Genomic DNA, 22725 nt, shown 5'->3' with positions numbered 1-22725 from the left:
AAATGGGATTGGCCTACTCGAGCCGTCGCTGAGCATCGTCGCTGAGCTCCAGCAGGGCTGGATGGCCATCTGTCGGGGACGGGCGCCGGCCCAGCACCGGCTCCAGGATGGGCGGCTGGCTCAGTCTGAGAGCCTGGGAGTACAGGCATTGGCTGAACCGATCACAGCTCCCGAAAAAACTAAGCATGCTGGATGGAAGATGTGGTTCATAGTTTTAATTTGTGGCTTTGTCTTTTCTCCTTCTAAAACACTGAGGAAGAAAAATGACAAGGTTTTCAAGGGAATTTCCAGGTCACCCAGAGAACGCGCCTGGCCTTGTTCTACTTCCTACCAGTCTCTGAGCATTTCATGCTTTACTGAAATCTTGTGCGCGCACACACACACACACACACACACACACACACACACAGAAGACACGACAAGTCAACAGTGTAACAATGTTTAGCATCACTAAAAAGAAGGTACTTTGGTGAAAGGCAGACATTGGAAAAATAAAGCTCAGGGCAATCTTCAAGTTTTTCTCTATTCATGCCTCCCTCTTTTTTGGTAACCACAGTTAATCAAGAGTTATACGCATAAAACTGTTTCTTTCAAGTGGCATGCTTATGTGGGGGGGAAAACAGATGAAAGGGAGGCAGCTCAGTGGAGGATCATATTACTAATGAAAAATGAAATTTCTCCATCAGGCTGAGAATCTATGATTCCCGGTGAGCTGGTATGATTCATACAAAGTTCTGTGTCTCACTTGTCTCTCCAAATCATGGTAATAACCTAATCCCTACACAACAGTACTACCTAATCCACGAAGGCTTTCAATGGTTTTTGCAGAGGGAGTTTAGACTTTTCAAGATGGCAGAAAAGGAAAGATGAACACTTTGCAACAGCCACCACGTTTGGTGTATAATTTTACTTTCAGTTTTCCCACGTATTCCTCATTCTCCGTTCCCCAAAACAAAACAAATCCTCGCTAGAAAATTTTTTAAAACCCCAAGTAAATGTGACACAGGTGATAATATTAACTCATTTCAATAGCCAGCCCTTAAGTGATAACCTGCTGTCCTGGATACAGAAAACATTCTACTCATAAGAAGGTAACAACAATGTTTTAAATGTCAGATGAGTCATTCTTCAAAAAAGTCCTCGCAATTGTTTTCTCAGGTAATCTGAGGCAGTAACTACTGTCAGTCAGTCCCGTGTGCATGCACATGCAAAGGCAAGACTGGACACCGTTAACTTTGTGTAACTCCAGGAGGGCCCTGCCCATATCCTGACACCTGGGAAAACAAGAGGCACATGGGGAGAGAGCCGGACAACGGACAACAGTATGGCTAAACTGGGCCCCCACCCTGGAGCGGCCTCTGATGTCACACAGCTGGCCTCTTAGCTAACAGCACCCGGGACTGTGGCGTGACGTAGCATCCATTTCAGAGTGGGAAAAAGTGCTTTGGCTGTCCCCTGCTCTAGGGTTGTAGGCCAAACGGACAGGATTTTATAAGAGAGAAAGAACTTCATGTCACGACACTGGCAGAGCTGGGTAGACTTAGAGGTGAGAGTTCCAAGTCAGGGTCCTCTAAAGTTTTGATACAAGGAGATACCTGTGCAGGGGTCGCAGGCACACAGAAGGGTCTCCATACACAAGACCCCAAACTCCAGAATCTCCAGGAAATGACAAACATCCTCTTTCTCCATTTTCATCTCTTAATTCTCAGATTTTTAAAAAAGACATCTACGAAGATGTTAACATTTAAAACAGACTTTTTTTTTTGAAAAAGAAAACTAACTAGAAAGATGAACGGTGTCCCTTGAAATGCACAAGGCTTCCTCTCTCCAAAGGGTGGAACACTCACCTAGTGTGTCCTTCAGGTTCTTCACCAGGGAGCCCTTCTTCAGGCTGTTCTTCCGCTCCACGTAGTTGGACGGCACATAGCCCGTCCTGTTGGCCGCGTTCCTCACCCGCCACCACGTCTTGGAGTCGTCCAGCAACCACAGCCGCTCGTTCTTCTTGATGTCCAGCTCCTGGTCCTGCTGGGCGGTGTAGTCCCACTTGGCTATCACAATAACTTCTTCTGTCATTTTCATGGAGTCCTTCTGCCAGCAAAACATTTGGAGATGCTCATTAGAGAACTACCCGGACACTTCATCCTTTGCACCAACTTGAAAAATTAGGCACTGACAGCTTTTATTACAACTCTGCAACCCATTTTCTCCTGGGTCTTGAAATGCTCGACTTTAAAATGACCTTCTTTCAACAAGCTTCAGTATTTGGTTTAGAAACAGCAACCTTATAAAACAAATCCTATGTCACTGTTCGCTGCACATGGGGAAATCTGACCCTCTAACAAAAACAAACTTGAAAAAAATTCTAAATAACATTATGATTAAATGAGTCCATTTCATTAAGTAACACTGCCTCCTGATAACTGTTAGGTTTACACTCATTTTCTCAGGATATGCTGTGTCTTATCAACATATTTAATAAATGCAACATAACCAAATTACTCCTATAAATTAAAATTAACATTTTACTAATACAAGGTGGTATCCTGGATTGGATCATGAAACCGTAAAAGAAAATTAGTGGAAGTACTAGTGAAATAAAAATAAAGTCTAATAATAATAAAAATAATAAATAATTGTCAATCTCTTAGTTTGGACAACACACCAGTAAGATGTTACTGTACTTACCTAAGATGTTAATACAATGAGAAACCAGGCAAAGGGTACATGGGAATGTTCTGTACTATGTTGGAAACTTTTTTATAAATATAAAATTCTTCCCCAAAACTTTCATTCACACAAAAACCTGTGCAGGGACGTCGGTAGCAGCTTTATTCATAATTGTTCAAACTTGGAAGCAAGCAAAATGTCCTTTAGTAGGTGAATGATAAACTGTGGTACATTCGGACAATGAAATATTATTCGGTACCAAAAAGAAATGAGCTATCAAGCCATGAAAAGACATGGAGGAATCTTAAAGGCATATTGCTAGGTGAAAGAAGCCAATCTGAAAAGGCACAGACGGTGTGATTCTGACAGTTTATCCTTAACCAAACTTCAGCCAGACTCCTTTGAATCTTCTTCCTATTAGGCCTTGACTTTTGTACTTCCGCATCCATCTCTGCATTGCCTAATTTTTGCAAGACTCTCCTGCTAAGCTGCTCTAGCTGGAATCCTCCACCCTCAGCATCTGATCAGCTTCCTCATCCTCTACCATCCCCCAAGTGACAGCCGATCACTCTGTCCTGCCTTCAGAAGAATCCTGTTCGGTCAGTTTCACCAGAATCCTCACCCTCCACCCTGATGTTTCCTCTTAGTAATTTTCCATCAGCCAACTCCCTTATTTTGCTCCTTGCCTACAAATGCCCACTCTTTCTTGTTGTATTAATATTAGGAGTCAAATCCAATCTCTCTCTTGACGCAAAACCCTACTGTAGTAGTCCCTCTGAATAAAGTCTGCCTTACTGTTCTTGTCATGAATAACTTTTATCTTTAAAACGGTAAGACATTCTGGAAAAGACAAATCTATGGAGAGAGTAAGAAAATGAGCCCTTGCCTGGGGCAAGAGGGAAGGGAGGGATGCAAGGGTGAAGCACAGGATTTTTAGGGTTGTGAAACTACTCTGTTCAATACTATAATGGCGGACACCTGTCATTATACATGTGTTAAAATCTATAAAATGTGGAACATCAAAAGTGAACATAACATATGAAAAGTTTATCAAAATAATAAATGTGTATATTATTTATCTAGAGAAGTCAATTTTGTAAGTAATAAATAGCAAAAGTATGAAAATAAAATAATCAATTATTTTAGCAACTCTGTACTTCTTAGGTAGAAGATGCACCAGCAGTCTTTAAGCAGAAAAATTCAATATTCAGTCCTTAAACTAACTAGACATTTCTCCAAATTAGGGAGAAATGAATGGTGAAAAGACTCTGGACTAAAATCCCCTTCCTCCCTGACAGAAGTTATAGGGATGACTTTAGGATTACAGGGGTCCTAGGCATATTGACTCCAGGGAAGCATAAATACCATTTTTAAATAAGTGTTTTCTACTAGATGCTAACAACGTTTTATAAATAATACATGTTTCTTTCATGAATTAACTTCCAAATTTAAAGATAACAAACCTTTTGGGAAGGAGGAAAGCCTCTGCATAATGTATACAATATTCAAGAGGATAAAGTTTACATAAAGCTCCTATCAGAACTGGAGACAATTTTGTTATCCAATTTCAGAAAATCTCAAGTGCATACCATGTGGAACTCACTAACCTGAGCTTTAAGTCAGATTAGACTTTTGAAAGTCATAAAGGCAGATTTTCTAAGTAACAACAAGAAGAGCAATAGCAGTAACAGGAATGGAATATTCAGAGAATACTCCATCTGAATATCACATTTCTTTCTTTTTTTTTTTTTTTTGAGACGGGGAGTCTTGCTCTGTTGCCCAGGCTGGAGTGCAGTGGTGCAATCTTGGCTCACTGCAAGCTCCGCCTCCCGGGTTTACGCCATTCTCCTGCCTCAGCCTCCCGAGTAGCTGGGACTACAGGCGTCCGCTACCGCATCCGGCTAATTCTTTTATTTTTAGTAGAGACGGGGTTTCACCGTGTTAGCCAAGATGGTCTCGATCTCCCGACCTCGTGATCCGCCCATCTCTGCCTCCCAAAGTGCTGGGATTATAGGCGTGAGTCACCGCGCCCGGCCCCACATTTCTTTCTTAATTACACAATTTCCACAAGGTTTTAACAAGAGCAGCCCATTGCTTAAGACCAGTCAAGATCTCGCCAATCAAAGTTGTTTATTAATATTTCCTACTGCATGAAGGGCAGTTAAGTAAGGAGCTGGCTGGGCAGGATCTATTTTCATGCACACCGAATATCACACAGAAGCTTTAAAAATTCCACTGCCTGTGAGCTGAGATCCGGCCACTGCACTCCAGCCTGGGCCACAGAGCGAGACTCCGTCTCAAAATAATAATAATAAAAAAAAAATTCCACTGCCTGAGCCCTACTGCAAGCCAATTATATTAGTATCTTTATGAAAGAGGCCTGAGCATCCAAGGAGTTTTACATCTTCCCATGTAATTCTTCTGAGTCTTAGATGGGAAAGACCAAGTGAGAGAACCGAGCCACAAACAATGCCCCACAGAGCCTCCCCTGGGCCGCAACCCTGAGCTCTGCGAAATGCAATGGGAAGTAAAAGTTGAGCAGTGATACGCACCTGCCACAAGCCAAGGCGTTTCATCTTGGGAAAACCCACCTTTCAGGGAGGTGTCCTCCTTCAGGAGACTGTGTCACAGAGATTGAGGGCCTTGTTTAATGGCAGTCAGGATTTGAGCCCAAGCCTGTGGACCGCCCCCTCCCCGACCCGCCCAACCGTCCGACGCGTGGGCTGCATTTTGATAGGCTTATTCCAACTCAAGAATTCTAAGATTCTAGGACACGTGAAAATTAAAAGTTCCCATACAACTAGGAAATGACTGCCTATTGGTTGGCCATAGCAATGGGTTTAACCCTATTTTAATGGGTCGATAACCACCCCCATCAATTAAAAAAAAACCAAACCAAATTAAACCAAAACAAAACCAAACCTGCTTCTGAAGACCAGGCAATCGACGCCCACCAATCAACAACCACCTCATATCAGAGGGCCAGCCGATAAACGACCACTTCACGCCAGTGAAATCTGTCAATCAACTAAGCCACACCAGACGGCCAGCCAATCAACAACTGCCTCACTGCAGTGAGCCTGCTTCAGAGGGACAGCCAATCAATGACAGCTCCATTGGAGTAATCACGACTCAGTAGCTAAAGGTTAACCAATCCCTGAACACTTCCGCTTCTGGAACTCCAGGAGCACTGGAAGCCACACTTCCCAAGACCCTTAGAAAGCTCAGCTCCGGCCGGCGCGGTGGCTCACGCCTGTAATCCCAGCACTTTGGGAGCCCGAGGTAGGCGGATCACGAGGTCAGGAGATGGAGACCATCCTGGCTAACACGGTGAAACCTGTCTCTAATACAAAAAAATTAGCCGCGGGTGGTGGCACGCTCCTGTAGTCCCAGCTACTTGGGAGGTTGAGGCAGGAGAATCGCTGGCACCCGGGAGGTGGAGCTTGCAGTGAGCCGAGATCGCGCCACTGCACTCCAGCCTGGGCAACAGAGCGAGACTCCGTCTCAAAAAAAAGAAAAAAAAAAAAAAGAAAGAAAGAAAAAAAAGACAGGTCAGCTCTGTAGCGGTCACCGACCTAGCAGCCCAGTTTCCTCAATGAAGGAGGCACCCCTTCAGTTTCTTGTTCTGAAACTGAGTTGTGGCAATGCACTAATACAGCAATGGCTCCTTCATTTACATAGCCGGGCTGGGCTGCTGCCCTCAGAGACCCCAAAACAAGTGGGAAGGAAGAGTGCCCCATCACCCTGCATCCTCACAGGCTTCGGTTTTTTCTCTCTTTGCCAACACGGGTTGGAAAGGCTGGCTGGAAGCCCATCTGGAGGGTCTTGTTGGCCAAGAGTTGAGGTTGCATCCCTTGGACGCTGTTTCTTAAAATCCAACAGGACCATGTGGTATTTTCAGTTAAGAGTAATTTGCTATGGTGCAGGAAGGATTCAAACAGAAAGAGACCGCAGATGAACCATTATTCTACAATAAAATTAGACATACAAACTGACAAATTTCCAATATGAAAAAGCCTCAACAGAAGAAAGTCTGAAAAACAATGCATTCCAACTAATTGACTACTGAAATTTTAAGTCAGAGATGGTATTCTGATTTAGTCTAGGCAAGACCATCACAGAAGTCTGATTCAAAGAACAATGCATGTTTTTCTCTCTAGCTTAGCAGTTCAAGGAAACCTAATTTTTGGCTTCATTACTACAGCTAGTTAAGTTTATTACTCAGGTCTACCCCAAAGAGAGAAGGGCTAAAAATTTGATATTATATAGCCAGATCACATCTTGTACGTCATGTGACTACTCTAAAACCCAGCTTAGCAAGACCCCCAAGTGATGCTGGAAAAACAGCTCTCAGAACCTCATGAGCTAAGCTGCTTTTTCAAGTCTTAGGTGGGAATGGATTTAAAAACAAATAGGGATAGGTTTGAAAACTATCTCAGCTCAACAGTTTTCACTAACCCCTAAAATTCAAGGAATCCTACTCTAGGACCCTATTTTCTTTCTAAAGATAATCCTATTAACTGTATCTTGCTGGGTTACACACTACCGATAGTAGCCAGTGTCCCCACAACATTAAAAAATGGTCACAGTTATTTCCAAAGAGGTCACGTGGATCAAGCTGAACCAAATATTACAGAAGAAAGGAGTTAAGGGTCTGAGATTCAAGCTTAGCTGAACCTTCTGTATGTTCCCCTTGGATTTCAGCTCTTCTGTAAAATGGGACACCACCACTTCCCTCAAAAGATACTTCTGATGCTCAGGAGAAACATGAGTACAAAGTGCTTTAGAGGGCAAGGTTTCACATCATATAGGTGTGGGCCTTGCTACCACCTTAGCCCAGCTGCTTCTTCAATAGCCTGGGGTGATACTTCATTGAGGAGCTTGTAAACAAAGCCCTGAGGCCCAATGTGCCAGCATTAAGAGAGACTTAAGAATGGCAACTACAATCATAATGAACACTTACTTCATACATGTGAGGTGGGGCCATGTTCTACCCATCTCTGCTTCATTTAACTAGGATTTACTGAGTTTTCTAGGTACCAGGGTTCCTTGCAGAGCAAGACAGGCCCAGCATCTGCTCTCCTGTGATTCAAGCCCGGGCACAAGCAGTACCTCTTCAAAGATACCCATCAAAGTGCCACTGTCCTAGCCCTCTTGTCTGACTTCCTGAAGAGCATTTAGCATCAGAGATGACCTGGTCACGTACTTATTGTCTAGGAGGCCCCACTGTGTGTTGACAGTGGCTGTTTAGCCTTCAGCCACCTGGTTTAATGGGAAGCTGAAGGAGAAGGCAGACTGATGATTCAAAGTTAATATCCACCTGCCTCATTCACCTTTCCACTGATTAACCAATTTATCCCACCACAGAGAAGACCAGAGTCTTCCCTCCCTCCTTCTTTCCTTCTTTCTGATGGCATCTTGCTCTGCCACCCAGGCTGGAGTGCAGTGGCACAATCGCAGCTCACTGTAGCCTCCAACTCCTGGGCTCAAGCGATCCATCTGCCTCAGCCTCCTGAGTAGCTGGGACTACAGGTGTGTACCACCATGCCCTGCTACTTTTTTACTTTGTGTAGATATGGAGTTATCTACAAAAAATATTTATGTTGCCTAGGCTGGTCTCAAGCTCCTGGCCTCAAGGTATCCTCCTGCCTTGGCCTCCCAAAGCGCTGGCTTACAGGTGTGAGCCACCACACCCGGCCTTGATTTCTTAAACTTAATTCAAAATGTATGCACAGAGAGACAAAAACAAGTCTAACACGTTACTTCCAGGATATTAACTTGAAATTTCAAAAACACATATGTGCACATGTGTACAGACATACCAAAATATATTTATGTGCAAATAATTGGTTACAGTTCACTTAGTAGAAAAAAATTGAGTCTATATGAAAACTACTGTCATCCCTACCTTGATTTTCAACACGCAGTCTGAATTATTCAGATAATACAATCTGCTTCACTGTGGCTCCTTAAGACGTTTTTCTTTGTAATATCTCATGCTTTCAGGGGAAAAATGCAACTGACCAATGTATGGAAACTCATTCAAATACAGGCTTTTAGCAGATATAATTTGGGAAGGGGCTTGTTTCAATATTTTACGGGGGAGGGGTAGAGGAGGCAGGTCTAGTTGAAAGAAGTTTACTGAATCTAAAGCACAAGTCCACGAACTCGGTTCCTCTCGCCCCGTCTCTCCTGCAGCTCATTGGAGGCAGGCTTTGTACACTGCTATTCTCAGAAGCAAAGGAGCATCTTCTCTGTGGCTGCTCCCACTGAGCATGGCTGGCTCTTACGGGGCAGCAGCTTCCGGTCAGGAAGACCTTTGCTCGGTATGTTATTTTGGAGAGAATCCTTTTATGATTTGTCTTCTGCTTTTATTGGGTAATGGTCAAATCTGCTGCTTGTAAACTCTCTTCCGACCGTTGAAATTGCAGAAGTTTTCTCTGTGGACACTGATAGGATCACTTTTGTGAATGATCCTCTTCAGCTGTAGAAAGCCAGGGTTTGAAAGGCCGGCTTCCTATCAACCATCTGGGTGACTTTGGGGGAAGGTGCTTGACCACTCTTCCCCCCATTTCTGTGTTTGCAGATGGGTCAGAGCTTCGGCGAGGATTAAATGAGCCAGGCTATAGGAAATACCTAATACTCAGTCTGTGCTGGACAAGTGTTAGCCATTATTGCTCTACTCATGTCCATGTAATGCCCAGTCATCACTAGGCTCAATGGCTTGAATGTAAGGTTCACGGGGACTCAGAAACATATGTGCAACACATTATGTCATTGAAAGAAAGAAAACTTAAACAGAAAGATGTGCCAACACTTGAAGGTAGTAAAATTGGGATGACATAGTTCTGTGAGGTTTTGCAAGGAGACCCCAATGAGTCTTGGGTCCTAGCTCCCTTTTTTTAATGCTCCCAGTGTGGCTAATGCTAACGCTATCTGCTTGTATCTAGCTAGCCTAGAAAAGCTTCGATTTGTCCACAGCATCTAACAGAATACATTTTACAGACAAAGAGGTGTAGTCAAGTTATTATAAAATGTAAATTTAAACTACTGTTCATTTTAGAGAATCAGTCGATGAAAAAAATATGCTTAAGTACTTGGGATGGGTGATTATCCAGCGAATTCGCCTCCCTCTTTGCTACCTGCTCCTTTCCTGATGTACCCGGAGTGTCCCCCGCCCAGGCTCCTCTCCCACCGTGGGAGCCCCCTGTAAGCTCATCCACTTCCCATTAGCTGCCTGGCTCTTGTTCCAGGTCTCTACTTCTAGGGAGGCCAGTTCCACTGCACACCTGCATTTCCACCTGCCTGCCAGACACAGGCCAGGACCCAGGCCAGGACCCTAGAGCGGCATTCACCACTGTTTAAACAATAATTATAGTAAATATTATTCAGCAAAAGTTCAGGCACACAATATCCCACATCATTTCTTTTCTACAAAATTGTGATAAAATACATTTAACCAAGTTTAATATTTTAACCATATTCTTTAAAAAAATTTTTCCACCCAACCCCTGCAGATTAACCATTTTTAAGCGTACAGTTCGGTGGCCTCAAGTACATTCACCCTGTTGTGCAAACATCAACATCCATCTGCAGAACTATTTTCATCTTGAAAAACTGGAACAGGCACCCTCTGAACACTAACTCTCAACTTCTGCCTTCCCCCAATCCCTGGTAACCACGATTTTACTTTCTGTCCCTGTGAATTTGACAACTCCAGGTACCTCATTTAAGTGGAGTCACTTGGCCATCTATTTGTGACTGGCTAATTACACTTAGCATGATGTCTTCCGGGTTCATCGTTTGGCAGCATGTGTCAGAATTCCCTTAAGGCTGAATAACATTCCAGTGTACGCATATACCACATTTTGTTGGTCCGTTCATCCATCAGTGGACATTTGTGTTGCTTCCACCTTTGGGCTACTGTCAATAATGCTATGAACATGAGTGTGCAAATAGCTCTTCAGGTCTCTGCTTTCCAGTCCATTGGGTATATACCTAGAAGTGAAATTGCTGGATCATATGGTAATTCTAGTTTTAATTCTTGAGGGATTGCCCTCATGCCTTCCACACAGGCTGCATCTACAATTCCACCAACAGTATACAAGGGTGCCAATTTCTCTATATCCTTGTCAACGCCTGTTATTGTCTGCTTTTTGACGGCAGTCATCCTACTGGGTGTAACGTATACATCAGTTTCTTAACTGAACAGTATTTGTACTGCATCCTCAATAGAATTTATTAGCACATAGCAATTCTCAATAAAAGGAAAGATTTTATACTGATCATAACGATAATCTACAGTTTTCTGCTACACCCTCCTTTTTTTTTTTTTTTTTTTTTTTTTTTTTTCCAGTGAGTATCTGCCATTAATTTATCTTTACTGCCAGGATCAGGTTACCCCTCAAAATTAAACTATAGAAGAAAGATGCCTTAAAATGTGAGTTTATCAACCAGTTTTCAGGAGTTCAATCACTGAGCAACTCATTTACTCTCTGAAATGCCAAGACACACTAGCATTCTGCAGACCAGACTGTAAGTCAACACAGCTCATTAGTGTCTGGGAAATTTTACAGAAAGAAAAAAAAAGAGAGAGAATTGGTGGCACTGTCGCTTCAACTAGAATCTGGGAAATGCTATTTTACACATAATTTGCCACTCCAGCCACAGAAGTACACATGTTTGTAACCTTCCTTGGCTTTCTCGTTGCTGTCTTAGACACTAATCACACTGGAAGGAAGGCTGTGACTGTCAAGTGATTCCCTGGTGCCAGCATTTTGGAAAATCAGCATAAATTTAATAAGCCAATTTTCTTACATGATGTTAACTGTAAACAAATGAAATTCCATATAACCGCACTGGAATCAACATTGCCTTCTGCCAACCCAGAAGACAGCATGGTGATGGGGTGAAGAGAAAAAACCAGCAATGGGAAAATACCCGTGTATGAAAATGGACATGGATGTCTTTGGTGAAACCTGGCTTCTTTCGACACACAAAAGTGAGGTCTTTTCAGGTAGTGCATACTCCCTGCTCCCAAAGTAGGCAGATAACAGTCACCATTTTTAGGGATTTATTAGTTCTATTTTTTTTTTTCACAGCTATAAAGGTACTTGTAATTTTTATAATTTAAACATCTATTTCAAAAACACATTGGCTCAGCACAGTGGCTCACACCCGTAATCCCAGTACTTTGGGAGGCCGAGGTGGGTGGATCACCTGAAGTCAGGAGTTCGAGACCAGCCTGGCCAACATGGTGAAACCTCATCTCTACTAAAAATACAAAAAAATCAGCTGGGCATGGTGGTACATGCTTGTAATCCCAGCTACTCAGGAGGCTGAGGCAGGAGAATTGCTTGAGCTCAAGAGGTGGAGGTTGCAGTGAGCAAAGATCATGCCACTGCACTCCAACCTGGGTGACACAGTAAGACTCATCTCAAAAAAAAAAAAATCAAAATATAAATGTCATGAGTTTCCTCAATTCTTACAAATGAATTCAGCTACATTAATTAACACCTGACCTTTTTCCTTGCCACCTTATTACTCATGATTCCCTGCCTGATTTTGAAACATGCAAGGCTGAAACAAGAAACACAGTGATTTTTAAAAACAGATTCCACACCATCCAGGTCTCATAATGTTAAAACGATTAGGCTACTAAAATCACTTCAGTTCTACAGATTTACATGGTTTATGCCCACATTCCTAAGCATGATATCTATGCTTTAGATTTTCCTATTGAAGTGGGGGAGCAGATTACAGACAGATCCTCTGCACCCAGCTCTACGGACAAGAACCTGTATCTACTTGCCAGCAGGGACTCTGTGTAGGACAGGGGACATGGGTTACTTTGGGTTTAATTACTACAGACACCTCTACAAATGAGTTTGAAACAATAAATGCTAATATTTATTCCAAATGGATAATTCTGTTAAGGAAACCATCCCTATCACTTAAGAAAACCGAATGAGGAAATAAAGGTTTCTAGCATCTGTGCTTGATATTTTAAAAAATATATATGTATATATACGTATTCTTTTTTATATATACGTGTGTGTATATATATACACACATATACATATATTCCCCCCCAACCCCAAGACAGAGTCTCGCTCTGTTGCTCAGGCTGGAGTGCAGTGGCGCGATCTCGGTTCACTGCAACCTCCGTCTCCTGGGTTCAAGCAATTCTCCTGCCTCAGGCTCCCGAGTAGAGTAGCGGCAATTACAGGCATGAGCCTCCATGCTCAGCTATTTTTGTTTTGTTTTGTATTTTTAGTAGAGATGGGGGGGGGGCGGTTTCACCATGTTGGCCAGGCTGGTCTCGAACTCCTGACTTCATGATCCGCCCGCCTCAGCCTTCCAAAGTGCTGGGATTACAGGTGTAAGCCACCGTGCCTGGCCCAAAAATATTTTTTAGACTAGAGCAGGTTCCTTTATTATTAACATATTACATTAGTATGATAAACATGTTACAATTAATGAACCACTACCCATACATTAACTAAAGTTCATGGTTTATTCAGATGTCCTTAGTTTTCCCTTAATGTCCTTTTCCTGTCCCAAGATCCCACCCAAGATCCCACACTATAGTTGTCACGTCTGCTTAGGCGCCTCTTGACTGTGGCAGTTCTCAGACATCCCTTTTTTTGAAGAGCACTGGTCAGGTATTTAAAGAATGTCCCCGGTTAGGATTTGTCTGATGTCATGAGGAAAACATCAGACAAATCCTAATCGGGGGACATTCTGCAAAATATCTGATCAGTGCTCTGGTATTAGCTTTTGGGAGGAAGACCACAGAGGTAACACGCTATTGTCATCTTACCACGTCAAAGGTCAACATGGCTTAGGACTGCGGACTGCTGATGTTGACCTTGATCACCTGGCTAAAGCAGAGTTTGTCAGGATTCTCCACTGTGAAGTCACATTTGCCCCCTTCTATGCTGTACTCTTTGGAAGGAAGTACAAAGTACCGCTTAAGGGTGGGGAGTTAACTCTTCCATCTCCTTGAGGGCAAAGCATCTACATGCATTATCTGGAAACCTTTTCACAGGAGATTTATTTTCCCCTACTCACGAACGTATTCCATCATTTATATCACTGTGATCTTATGGTTATTTTATACTCTGGGCTACAATCCAGTATTGCTTTTTCTTAAATTGTTCCAACTTTGGGTATGGGAGTGCTTTCAGCTGGCTACTGTGTCCCTGTGACATATCACCATCATTGCGAGTCTGTGTGTGTGTGTTTGTTTCTTTGAGCACATCTTTGCTTTCTGGCACCACAAGATGCTCTAGGCTTTTCTTGCATATTTTCTACCCCAGTCCCAGAATCAGTATATCTGCCTTGATGGTAACCAGCAGTACCTGCAGTCCACTTTTTACACATGAATCCTTTACAAAATAAAGAGGGGAGGGCTAGATTTTTTTTTCTTATGGTGACCACAGTACAGAAATACAGACTAAGAATCCCTAATTCAAAACTCCAATATCCAGAATGCTCCGAAATCCAAAACTTGAGCACTACAAGTGAAAAATTCCACATCCAACCTCACGTAATGGGTCACACATATTATTAAAATATTATGTGAAGTTACTTTCGGGCCATGTATATATGAAACATAAATAAATAAGGTATGTATGAAACATAAATTTAGCATTTAGATTTGAGTCCCATTCCCAAGATAGCTCATTTATGTATATGTAGATATTCCAAAACCTCAAAATATTCTGAATACCCAAACACTCTGATCCCAAGCATTTAGGATAAGGTATACTTAACCAGAACTTAAGATTTCTCCTATGCAGACTCCAGCCCACTCCTGGACCACATGCTGTTGAAGAAAATAATAAAACTGTGCTGTGAAGCCTGATGGTATTTGATCTCCACGAGACCGTCCCTCCTGCTAAGCAATGGCAAGCAGTAAGACCCCCGCCCCCGCCACTGGTTGCCTAACATATTTCTCACAGCATCCACCCCCCTGAAAGCTCATCCCTCCAAAACCACAGCTGCCCTCTGCCACAGGCTCAGTCCCATCCCCACCTCTGCACTCATTGTCTCCAACCCAGCCAGGCCTCCCAGAGCCCACCCACAGTCTTTGCTGTGAGTACTTCACACCACTCCATGTGTAATTACTTGTACCCTTGACTTAGGGGCAACACAACATCATGACACAAGTCAAGAGTCAAGAGCACTTAGAGAGATCTCAATGGCTATAACTTGACGAGTCGGACGTGGCTGCCAAAAGGACCAAGGGGGAATTTAAACAACTCTGATAGCAGGGCAGACAACACGGTCATAAAGCTCATATATAATATGATTCAGATTTTTTTTAAAAAATGTATATATTTTCATTAAGTATTGGTGGTATACAGGGAAAAAATGTTACAAACTTTCCTCAGTGTTTAGGATTTCTACTCTTTTTATGAGAAAAAAACAAGCTGGGCGCAGTGGCTCACACCTGTAATCCCAGTACTTTGAGAGGCTGAGGCAGGTGGATCACCTGAGGTCAGGAGTTCAAGACCAGCCTGACCAACATGCCAAAACCCTGTCTGTACTAAAAATACAAAAAAGTTAGCTGGGCATGGTGGTGCATCCTTTAATCCTAGCTACTTGGGAGGCTGAGGCAGGAGAATCGCTTGAAACCAGGAGCCGGAGGTTGCAGTGAGCCGAGGTCACGCCACTGCACTCCAGCTTGGGAAACAAGCGAAACTCTGGCTCAAAAAAAACAAAAAAACAAAAATCCCACAAATACTATTACTACTTTCCCTTCACCACATCTCAGGTCTGGTTAACTCTGACTTTCACCTACTTCACACCTGCCCCAGGGCAGCTAGTGTCATTTTACATTTCTGATCTCTGGCCTCAAGTGGACTCTTGGTGCCTCCTGGCAACTTACTCCATTTTCTAAGTGAGCTCCCTTCCCCTCTCTGAAGGGTCTATTAGTATCTTTCTTCTCCATCCTCTAACACCTCCTCCCCTTTCTGTAGCCTCAGTTGATGAATGACTTTCTATGATATTGTATAAAATATGTTTGGTCATATTCCAATTTCCTGGCATAGCCTCGAATATAAGGTATCTTTTTGTATGCAAATGAGGTGACTGGTGGCTGGCAGCCCCTAGGCAGCTTCAGGATGGGGTTGGTCACCAGAAAGACCATGGCAGGATTAGGGGGTTACGACTTTCAGTCCCACCCTCCACCCTCCAGGAAGGGGAGAGGAACTGAGGTCAAGTTGATCATCCATGGCCAAGGGTTTAACCAGTCATGTCTATGCAATGAAGCTTCCATAAAAATCCCAAAAGACGGTTCAGATGGGCTTCCGGATATCTGAACATGGGGAGGTTCCTGAAGAAGGCAGGGCAGCTCTGTGCCCCTTCCCCTGTACCTTACCCCACCCACACCTCTACATCTGTATCCTTAAAAATATCCTTTATAGTGACAAAATGAGGGACTGAGGTAGACATTCAATCACACAAGTTTATTAAGCCAACTTTAGGGCTTTTCCGGGGGAAAAACATAAGCCACAGAACCATCTGTTTTTCCAAAGAGGTTTTCAGGTTTAGTATTTAGACATTTCCTTAAAGCAGGGGAAGGTAGGTTGGCAGTTAAGGCGAAAAGGTTACATGCCTGTGAGGCTTTGGTTAGTACCCAGTAAATCACATTTTATATCAGATAAAGTGAATGTCTGAAGAGAAAAAAGGAAGAGACAATTACGCAGTCATCTCTGGGTAGGTGGAGGAAACGAGCCTGGACTTGTCCTGCGCCTGGGAAGAGAGGTTTGTAATCCACATTATCAGTGTGGAGAATTACAGGCAGACCTCAATTACTGACCTAAAGCTACAACTGGTATGTCCTTATTTGTGGGAAGCCAGGAAAGAATTTACTTAAGAATGATCTGTAGGGGCAGCCTGTGAGACGCCTCTTACCTTTCCTGCCTTTCCGTGGGGACCTAGCTGCTGCATAATGCTGGTAACAGCTGTTCATTAGAAAGAGGGGGGTGCAAGACTCAGCCTCCAGGCTTAAGCCATCCTTTTGCATAAGTAGTTTAGCAGGAGATCCTGAGATTTTTTATTTTCCCTTACAAAACACAGTAAATGTGTTTCCCTGAGTTCTCTGTGCTGCTCTAGCAAATTAATGGAACCTGAGGAGGCAACGTGGGAACCCCAGTTGACAGCCAGAAGCACAGGTAAAAACAACCTGGGACATGCAACTGGCATCTGAAGTGGGGGTGGAGGGGCAGTCTTGAGGACTGAGTCCTCAAACTATGGGACTGATGCTATCTCCAGGTAAACAGTGTCAGAAGTGAATTAAATTAGCAGACGCTCAGTGGTATCTGCTGCAGAAGCAACTGCTTACTTGCCGTTGGGGAGAGATCCCCAGACATTTGCTGACACAAGTGTGCTGTGAGAGTAGAGTGGGAGAAACTGCGTTTTTTCCACTTGCCCTCCTTATTTCATTAAGAGAAATTCAGGCAATCAGAAGAAAACATCTCCATGTGTCCCACGAGTTACAGGGGTGAGCTGTCTGGGTGCCTCTCTAAGGCCTGTCCTCCTCTGTGGACTGAATCACGCCTCTGGAAGGAACCTGCTCCTATAATTATTCCCTGGAGCTACTGTGTCTTTCTGGATCATCTCATTTAGCATAAGACATGCTAAGTTCTCCTCCGTACTGTGATCACGTTCCCTTGCCCCTATCTCCACCATCTCTCCTTTACAGAGGGGATACTCTACCAGAAGCTGTCTCCTCTTGCCATCTCTGCTTCCTCCTCCACTTGATCTTTGACCCTCCACTAATTGGCTTTTGTCCCTACGATATTGCCAAATCCAAAGGTCCTCTTGTTACCTGCATGTCCACTGCAGCAGACACTGCTGACCAGCCCTTCTGTGAGACACACCATCCACCCACTGCCTGGAGATCACACAGCCCTGCTGCTTGTCCCTCGCTGACTCTTCCTTCTTAGTTTTCTGGCCGACTCTACTTATGCTTCTGAACTAAAGATGGAGGGGTAGCCAGGCTGTCTGGGGGCCTCCCCTCCATCCACCCTCTTGCCTCTGAGTGTCATCCATGTGTTGCTGCCAAATGTTGGTCTCTACCCTGCTCTGTCCCCAAATGCCAGACTTCTGCACCCAGCTACCTGCTGAACATCTGCATCTGGATGTCTAATGTGCACTGCAAATCTCACGTCTAAAACTAAGCTCTTCATTCTCCCCATGAAAAACAAAAGGAAACCAATCAAATAAGCCACCTCCTGTGCCTCCCACAGTCTGCCCTTCTGAGTAAGTGGGACAACCATTAAGTGGGCTGACCCAGCCCCCAATCTGAGACTCATCCCTCAGGCTCTTGTCTCTCACTCCCCGTTGTTTCCAGCAGCAAACCCCACAGACTTGCCTTCAAAATATGCCTCGGATCCACCCACTTCTCTCCCCATGCACTTCACTCCAGACCAACAGCACCTCTCCAGCCTACCGGTCTCTGTTCTACCCTCCTGGCACTCCAGGCCAGCTCTCTAACAGCAGCTTTGGGGAACTTTCAAAACTGAACGTATTTGTGTTAGTCCTCTCTTCAAACCCCAACGCAGCTTCCCACCCAAACAGAACCAAATCCAAAGCTGTACCAAAGCCTAAAAGACCTTGACCCTGGGCAGTTTTTCCAAACTCCGATTCTCACCTTGGGGTCTTTGCATTGGAATGCTCTTCCCCAGTTCTCTGCAGGACTCCTTGTTCCGTTACTTTGTTCAAGCCTCCGTTCAAATGTCCCCTCCCTTCCTCTCCCTCCCTCTCTCATAGTCCTTCTGATTCCATCCAACTTTCTGCCAAGCCAAACCTGCCCCACCTCATATAAAATAGCTGCCGCACCACTCTCCATTCCTTTCTTCTGTTTTCTCTTTTTCCACGCCCCTTACCAGTACTTCACACACATTTTCATTTATTATCATTTATTTTCTCTGACTGCACTTAACTCCTTGAAGACAAGGACTTTGTCCCTTTGTAAACCAAGACTTAGAAGGGTGCCTAGCATGCACATATACTCAGCAAACATTTGAAAGAGTGAGTGGATGAAAGGCCTATGGTCGGCCTCCATCAGTAGGTGCTGATGGTCTCCATCACCACAGTAGACACACGGAGATACAAGATGCCTACAAACTATTCCATCCTACACTGAGGTCCTACCTTGCAGATGGATTCAAATTTAAGGTGCTTCATTTAAAACAATCCCACCTCTTGAAATATTCATTGTTATTCTACATAATAAGGGGTCTTTTATTCATATGGGAGCCATAAAATAATTCCATTAAAAAATTTAAATTTTATATTATTCAGCTACTTTGGCAAAAGGGTGAAAGTACAGGGAGTATACATAAATATTCATGAAATACAGATCAATAATAAAGAGTGAATCTTCCAATTCTTTTTAGCAAATGATTAGTGCAGTCACAGATAATGAAAGATAAAGTTTAGGAAAGCTCATTAAATGACTGAGAAGGCAATTGTCTATGACTGGTTACCTGGCAAACAAATATTTAAATATTTTAATAAAATTCCAGCATTTAAAAATTTGCATTTATCTTTATCAACTCCAAAATTTAATTTTAAAATATGCTGCTGAACACTGAAACAACACAAAATGCATATAGCCCTTTCGGCACAGCTGTGAGAACGCAAGACTCTCTTGTTACATGAAAATGCTAAAGTTTATAAATAGTGGTATCTATTGCTGGTACAAAAAAAAAAAAAGACTGTTCTAGTTAAAAATCCGGCTTAACAGTGAATTCTCATGTAGGAATTACTGATTTTCATAGATCAAAATAGGATTAAATATACTTGTAAATAAACTTGCAAACAGCACATAAAATCGTACAGGACTGGTGTTGAATATATAAGAACTCCTACAATTCAACAACAAAAGACCAATAACTCAGGCAGCAGGCAAAAGACACAGTCATTGCAAGGACAGGCAGCACAAATGGTGAATAAACATAAAAACAACTCAAGTTCATTCATAATCTGAGACCACAGTAAGATCCCATTTTAGAGTAGATGGCTAAAAATGAAAAAGGTTGATAACGTATTTGGAGGGTTGAAAATCAATGGGAATACCCATAATCTGCAGGAGAAAGTAAAACAGAATCACTACTTTGGAAACAGTGTGGGCTTATCTTGTAATGCAGAATACTGACATATGTACAAGGCAGCAACTCCGCTTCTACTTATATGTAGTACAGCAACTCTTGCACTGTGCATCAGGGACATGCACAGTGCTCAGGGCAGTACTGCTTATGACAGTTAAAGAAGAGAAAATAACCCTGATGGAGGAAAGATAAATAGGTAGTATAGTCACATGATTCACTATCCTACTAAGAAAGTGAAAACCAAGAAACCACAGCTCCCCCACAATCAGAGACGACTTGGAGAAACAATATGCAACTGGGGAGGGGTTGGGGGAGTCACAGGACTGCATACTACATAGATCCATCTTCATAAAGTCCTGAAACAAGCAAAATTAAACAATGTAGTTTAGGCTTACATATGTATGTGGTAAAACTAACGTTAAAAATCAAGGAGCTAGACGTCATTAAGATGGCCTACTAGAGACAGGCCCAGCAATTGCCTCCTCCACAAATAACTAAAACAACAGATAAACACACAGCAAGTAAAATGTCCAAGGGAGAACACTGCAATTCAGCAAAGAAGTAACAAGACCCTCCGAAGGACAGAAGCTCAGGATGGCAGCACAGAGGAAAGAAAAGCAGGCAGCCGGGACTGACTCAGAGCCAAGGGGGACTCCCTGTTACAGGAAAAAGTAAGTTAAAGGTCCACAGCAGTCCACATTCACACCACAGATGTCTACAATCTTAGCCAGAGCCGTCAAAGGCCTTGAGCCCCATAGAGGGAGGCGCCTCGCATCCATGCAGTTGTTTTACTCTAGAGAGAAAATACATGCTGGGTAGCCCCCACTCCCTGAGTCCCAGGCTGCTGCAGCACGGCACCATTTGGAGAGTGGATTCAACACTAGAGTGCATCCTGCTAGGGGCCCCAGTATCTCCACAACCCGGGAGTCCTATCAACATCTCACCATATCCACCCAAAGAGCTGCAGTATTTTGATACCAGCTGGACCCAGCAGTGCAGCTGTAATCCCAGCACCTGAACCCAAGCAGCATCCTACACCCTGTGGAACAGGTGGTCTGCACAGGAGGAAGGCTTTCCCTAGAACAGAGGGAGCCAATGCACAGTCTCCCCAGAGCCTGAAAGCTGCCTGCATGGGGCCTGCTACTGCCTCCAACAACCTTGCTCTTGCTCTCTCCAGCAGTACGCTGCCACACACGCAGCCTAGAGGCCTGAAAATCAGTCCACCCACTGTCCTTGTTTTCAACAAAGCCACACCACAGCCTCCAAAACCAACTGCAGCTTAAGTCACTCAGGCACTTGCAGACACCACTGAGAGTGATTACAGTCCAAGAAATCATATGAAGACTACACTTCCAGAATCAAACCCAAAGCATCCTACCCAAATGATACTATAGCATACATCTACAAAAAACTCTATTCCCTATGAAAGATACGCCATGAAACTGAAAAAAAAAAAAAAAAAAAAGTTTCACTAACAGTGCAGATACCAACATACAGGCACAAGAAACAGAGAAACAGGAAAAAGCAAGGAAACAATAAAACCTTCAAAGAAACACAGTAATTCTCTAATAACAGAACAAAGAAAAGGAAGTCTATAAAATGCCTAAAATATAATCTAAAATAATGATCTTAAGGAAACTCCGTGAGATACATGGGAACATGGAAAATTCAACGCAATCAGAAAAAAATTCATGAGAATTCATGGAGAAATTCAACAGAGAGATTTATCACAAAAAGTCTTGAAACTGAAGAATTAAATAAAAAATAAAATTGAGAGTCTCAAAAAGAGACTGGATCAAGTAGAAGAAAGAATTTCTGAACACAGAGATAGGTCTTTTGAAATATCCTGGTCAAACCAGAATTCAGAAAAAAGGAATAAAAAAGAATGAAGAAAGCCGACCTGACATATAGGATATTATTAAGCAAACATATATTCATATTTTGGGATTTCTAAATGGAGGAGAGATAGAGAAAAGCATAGAAATCCTCTTTAATAAAGTAATAGCAGGAAACTTCCCTTCTTGGGAGAAAGAATCCAGATCCAGGAAACTCTAAGATCCTTACATATATTCAACCTAAAAAAGACCTCTCCAAGGCACACTGCAGTTCAACTGTCAAAAGTAAGACAAAGTGAGAAGTCTGAAAACAGCAGAAGAAAAACATCAAGTAAAATAAAACAGAATCCTCATCAAAATAACAGCAGATTTCTCAGCAGAAACCTTATAGGCAGGAGAGTTCACTATGATATATTCAAAATGCTGACAAAAAACATAGCCAGCCAAGAATACTATACCCAGCAAAGCTATCCTTCAAAAAAGAAGAAGAAATAAAAGTCTTTCCCAGACAAGCAAAAATTGAAGGAATTCATCACCTTGTAGACTGGCCCTACAAGGAATGCTAAAGGGAACCCTACATTGGAAGCCAAAGAGTGATACCTGCCATCACGGAAACACACAAAAGTATAAAACTCACTGGTATTGCAAAAACATAAATGAGGAAGAGAAAGGAATCAAATATTTCCACTGAAGAAAACCAGCAAACCACAAAGAAAAACAACTAGAGGAAGAAAGACACAAAGGATATACAAAGCAACCAGAAACCAGTTAACATAGTTACAACAGTATGCCTTCATCTCTCAGTACCAACCTTGAATGTAGGACTAGGCATGCCTGTAATCCCAGTACTTTTGGAAGCTGAGATGGGAGGATTGCTTGAGGCCAGGATTTCAAGACCAGCCTGTGCAATACAATGAGACCCCATCTCTACAAAAATAAACATAAAATTTAGCCAGACATGGTAGCACACACCTGTATACCCAGCTACCCGGGAGGCTGAAGTGGGGGGATCACGTGACCCCAAGAGTTCAAGGCTACAGGGAGCTATGATCATGCCACTGCATTCTAGCTTCAGTAAGAGAGCAAGACCCTGTTTC

The 22725-nt window shown here is 43.0% G+C and overlaps 1 protein-coding gene across 10 annotated transcripts in view; it reads right to left on the bottom strand.

Moving 5' to 3' along the window:
- The window catches only part of NCK2 (NCK adaptor protein 2), a 278583-nt gene that overhangs the window by 167287 nt on the left and 88571 nt on the right, over positions 1 to 22725 (bottom strand). For 7 of the 10 annotated variants that reach the window (XM_045368678.3, XM_065526727.2, XM_065526728.2 and 4 more), the window contains one exon: positions 1848 to 2088. The exons of 1 other annotated variant lie outside the window; for it this stretch is intronic. In XM_045368678.3, coding sequence (XP_045224613.1) covers positions 1848 to 2079 — 232 coding nt within the window. In that variant the 5' untranslated portion in view covers positions 2080 to 2088. The remainder of the gene's footprint in view (positions 1 to 1847; positions 2089 to 22725) is intronic. 2 more of the 10 variants (XM_065526726.2, XM_074011172.1) reach the window with 1 other exon arrangement.

This window comes from Macaca fascicularis, chromosome 13 (genome assembly GCF_037993035.2).
Source record: "Macaca fascicularis isolate 582-1 chromosome 13, T2T-MFA8v1.1".
Classification (NCBI taxonomy): domain Eukaryota; kingdom Metazoa; phylum Chordata; class Mammalia; order Primates; family Cercopithecidae; genus Macaca; species Macaca fascicularis.
Note: the sequence above shows the minus strand (reverse complement) of the source record. Positions and strands in the feature narration are given on the sequence as shown.